At 42.3% G+C, this 4359-nt stretch overlaps 1 protein-coding gene across 1 annotated transcript; it reads right to left on the reverse strand.

Moving 5' to 3' along the window:
* Positions 1 to 40: 40 nt before the first annotated feature.
* On the reverse strand, positions 41 to 3720 carry RAB39B (RAB39B, member RAS oncogene family). The gene is made up of 2 exons (XM_024754716.1): positions 3348 to 3720; positions 41 to 548 (listed from the first exon to the last, which is right to left on the reverse strand). The coding sequence occupies exons 1-2, from the start codon at positions 3560 to 3562 to the stop codon at positions 122 to 124; spliced, it is 642 nt and encodes a 213-aa protein (XP_024610484.1). The 5' UTR covers positions 3563 to 3720; the 3' UTR covers positions 41 to 121.
* Positions 3721 to 4359: the final 639 nt, after the last annotated feature.

The following is a 4359-nucleotide window of genomic DNA, read 5'->3' on the forward strand; positions in this document are numbered from 1 at the left end:
AGGAGGCTCACTTGGGATCCAATATGGAGGTTAAGTTCTCTTCAGTCACTCGATGATTCTATTCATTTTGATCACTTTTAAGTTCAGGTGGGAGAGCATGTTTTGGAGATAAAAGGGCTGACTAGCACAAACATCTTCTCTCTGATTTGACAACCTCTTCTGAAGAGTGAACCACGTTTGGTACAAATCCACTCTTCACCCCTTCCCAGCCCTCCTGGATGGTAATATCCCCCCTTTTAACCAGCTCATATATGTCTCTTGTCAGGTCTGTGAAGGCTTTCTCCACATTAATGGCATCTCGGGCTGACGTCTCAATGTACTTCATGCCGTATGCAGCAGCCAGTTTCTCTGCCTCGTGGCGAGTCACTTGCCTCTGTGTATCCAGGTCACACTTGTGACCCACGAGAACAAATACAATTTGGTAGGGCTGAACGTGTACTTTGGTCTCTTCTAACCACTCATGGACATTCTGGAAGGACCTGCGGTTGGTAATGTCAAATAAGAGCAGACCACCTACTGAGTTCCTGTAGTAGGCACGAGTGATGGATCTACAACACAAGAAAGAAGTAAAGAATGAAGGCCATGCCCAAACTCCTGCACTTCAATGAACTCAGTGTATTCTGTTGTCTCTGGTTAGTGACACAGTCCTTTGGTGAAAATTGTTTTCTTTTTTTAAACAAAGCAATACAAATGTCATTCCATAATAATAACGATATATGAATTCTCAATTGAGCAAAACTTCGAGATGGAATCTTCAGAAACGAATGCTCATGGACATACAGGCACTTTCCCTCGGTTTAGGCAAGAGCCACAGTGAACTCTCCATGCCCACGTCTGAATAGCTGAATGAGGCTTCCTCTTCTGTTCAGTGGGATACTTAAGTAACAGGTTATCATGAGGCAAATGAAATAATGGGTGTTAAAGTATTCTGTGACCTGGAGAACTCGTGACAGATTATAGTAGTTGGAAAAGGATTTTCTAAAAAGTAAGAGTGAATTTACGATAGTTGACAGAAGATGCTTATAAGTATATAGGTATATTACAATACACTCCATTTTTTCCCATTTATCATTACCATGTTTGTCTATTATTATATTTTTATTTTAATCTAACAGGGGTCCTCAATCTCTCCTGTGAGGAGGAGCATAATTTTGTTTTTTATTTTCCAGGCCATGCGGGAATAGGAAAAAGAGGGATGGTCTGCAAAGGCCTTGAGCCAAGTGTCTGCTGGCCCCACTTCCTGACACATTTTGAAGAGGCTGACTCGGGAGCCACAAGCTGGGAAAAGCTGCCCAAATAGCCAAAGCTTCCTCTTAAAATAATATGATTTATTTAAAGCGTTGTAGAATGCTTTAGGATGTTTCTAAAACCTATTATACATTTTCTTTACTTCTTCAGCAGAAGAAACCTCATGCATTTTCGCTTCTTGATTTGAGGAGCTTCATTTTCAACATGCATTATGGTACTTTTCTCAGAGCGTATTAGACATTGTAGAACTACTTGCTCGTACAATCACTTGCTTTAGACTACTGTGCTTTTTTTTCTTTTTTACTACTGTGATTTTTGATCTATGTTTATTTTTAGTTTTTCTGTCTCCTTGGATGAAGATAAACAATGAGGGACTCAATAGCTTAAGGCTTAGGACAAATGGCCCAGTGGTAACAGAATAAACAATTTCCAGGGAATTAAAGTCCAAGCTAGAGGATGGTAAGGACAAACCTTACAAATTGATTTTGCCTCCAGAACCAGGCAAATCAGCCATAAGGACTGAAAGCATTTCTAATTCCCTTATGTTTGAAGATTCATGGAGAATGGTAGGTGTACCAGAAAATTCAACATGAACAAAGATCGTGATTCATGAACAGCTTGGTTCAAGTAATCAATAGGCAAGCTGTAGTCAAAACTCTAAAGTACATTATTACATTAATGGTTCGTGACTATTTAGAAAGTAGCAAAGCCCTTTCTTTATAAATACAACACAAGGCTACATAAAAATTAAAACCTCCCATACATCAAAAAATGTTCTTAAAGAAAGTTAAAAGACAAATGAAAAACTGGGAAAATAGTTTACAATATCCATGACAGAAAAGGATTAATGTTCTTAATATATAAAGAGCTGTTAGAAATCACTATCACCCAATAAATAATAATCAGTGGATAGGAAAAGGATGTTCATACAGAAAGAAATTCCAATAAGCATAAAAGATACCTTTCTTCTATTATAATATGAGAAATGCAATCACAAGTTCAAAGTGAACCTGAACAAGGATATTTGAAATTTTCTCTTCTCCCCACCCCTCTTCAACCACCTAAGCAGCATCTTCTACGCCTGATTAGTGTTCGATAGCTAAATGAAGAAACGATCCTAAACATGAGCTATCGAGCCCTCTCGATCTAGTTGCTGCTGCTCGGCATGACTGTAGCTCAAAGTTTTCTGTGTACACTGCTCTCTCTCACTTCTGTCTTCATACACGCTGCTTCCTTGCCCTGGGCTTTTCCTGTTTTGCTTGGGTATCACACCCATCAGGCCTCATCTTCTCCACTTAGCCTTCCCTCATCTGTGTTCATACATACAATTACAAATGATACATACTACAAGGGCCACCAAAGGGTTCTAGGAGAAAATTAAACCTGTTCATTGAGTACTCAATATGTGCTAAGCGTTCTGGTAGGCAGTGGGCATACAAATATGAACAAGGCACTCTTTTGTGTAATTGCTGGTCTATTTTGCCCCCAGTATGCTAGCACAGACATTCTAAGAGGGAAATGCCTATGTCTGTTTTGTTTGCATGGCATCCCCTTGCAGGAGTTTCCTCAGGCTGTTTTCCCAGAAACAGTGCAGTGTCTGGCATATAGTGGATAATCATTCAATGTCTGCTGGTTGCAAGGAGGCGTCAATCATCAGTGTCTATTTCATATATATATATATTTCTATATAGTATCTATGTTTATATCTATATCTAGCTATCTTTATCTCTATCTCTACATCATCTATCTATATCTGTCAGTTACATTAGGATGACCTGGGAACATTTTCGAAATGTAGTATAGGGACTGAAATTGATGAATTACAGTGATCAACTCCCTCTAGTTTATTAGCCACCAAGGGGCAGGTTGGTGCAGTTGTGGTGCGAGCAGTATGTATTATTGGCTGGCCTTCCCAGCCAGGGTGCATCTTTCCCTGCACTGAACTCCCAGCTACCTGAAGGTGGGCTTGAGCAGAAACTCTCAGACCCTCGCTACCTTCCCTAAGGGCGGCGACCAGGACCAGGAAGTCCTCTTTCCCCAGGGACGGTGCAAGCCCCAAAGACCCTCCCACTGCTCGCGGGCCCGGGCTGCGCTCCCACCTGAACCTCTCTTGACCCGCGGTATCCCAGATCTGGAGCTTGATGCGTTTTCCTGGCTCGATCTCCACCAGACGGGAGAAAAAATCCACCCCCACCGTGGGGTCCGAAACCTGGGCAAAGCGGCCCTCGGTGAAGCGGCGGATCAGACAGGACTTGCCCACCGTGGAATCCCCGATGACAATGAGCCGGAACTGGTACAGCCAGATGGCCTCCATGGCCGGGGCTCGGCAGGTCTCCTTGGCCCAGGCCGTGGGCGGCGAGATGGGGGCGCCCGGCCGAGACCTCAGAGAGCGCGACTCGGTCCTGATCTAGATCGGCCACGAGCGCATCGTTGGCCTGGCAGCCTGAGGCGAGGTAGGCCCAGGCGCAGGGAGAGAGGAGGGATGGATGCTGCGCTCGCAGAGGTGATGAAATGGCAGCAGCATCAGCACCACGCACTCTGACTCATCACTGACTACAGGGTTACTGTAATCCTCCACGTAGCGGCGACGCCCAGGACCGCACTGTCTGTAAGAGGAGCGCACACAGAAATGGCCGGGAAAACAGCTCGTTCCCTTCCTTTCTAATTCCTCTTCTTAATTAAAAATTTTCTCTATCTCTCAAATTGCAAAAGTAACACCTCTTCATTAAAACTAACGAAACAATACAAAAATATACAAAAAGGGAGTCTACTGCCCCCTACTTCCCCAAGATATTAACAGTTTGTTATATATTCTTCCACGTGTATTTCTATGAAAATATATATACATATACATATTTATTGCTGTTTGATTTTACAAAAATTTGATCGAACTGGACCATTACTCTGACACTTGCTTTTTGCAATTAATAAAGAATCATTGGCATCTCTCCATTTCCAACTATTTTCCTTTTGCCATAACAATGCTGCAATATTCTCTTAAGTATAGTCACACGTACATTATTTCTATGAAATAGAGTCTTAATAAGAAAGACCAGGAAGTCAAAGAGTATGAATATTTTAAATGTTGTGTATATGGGCATTATACTTTGC

Source organism: Neophocaena asiaeorientalis, unplaced genomic scaffold (assembly GCF_003031525.2).
Source record: "Neophocaena asiaeorientalis asiaeorientalis breed wild unplaced genomic scaffold, Neophocaena_asiaeorientalis_V1.1 scaffold918, whole genome shotgun sequence".
Classification (NCBI taxonomy): domain Eukaryota; kingdom Metazoa; phylum Chordata; class Mammalia; order Artiodactyla; family Phocoenidae; genus Neophocaena; species Neophocaena asiaeorientalis.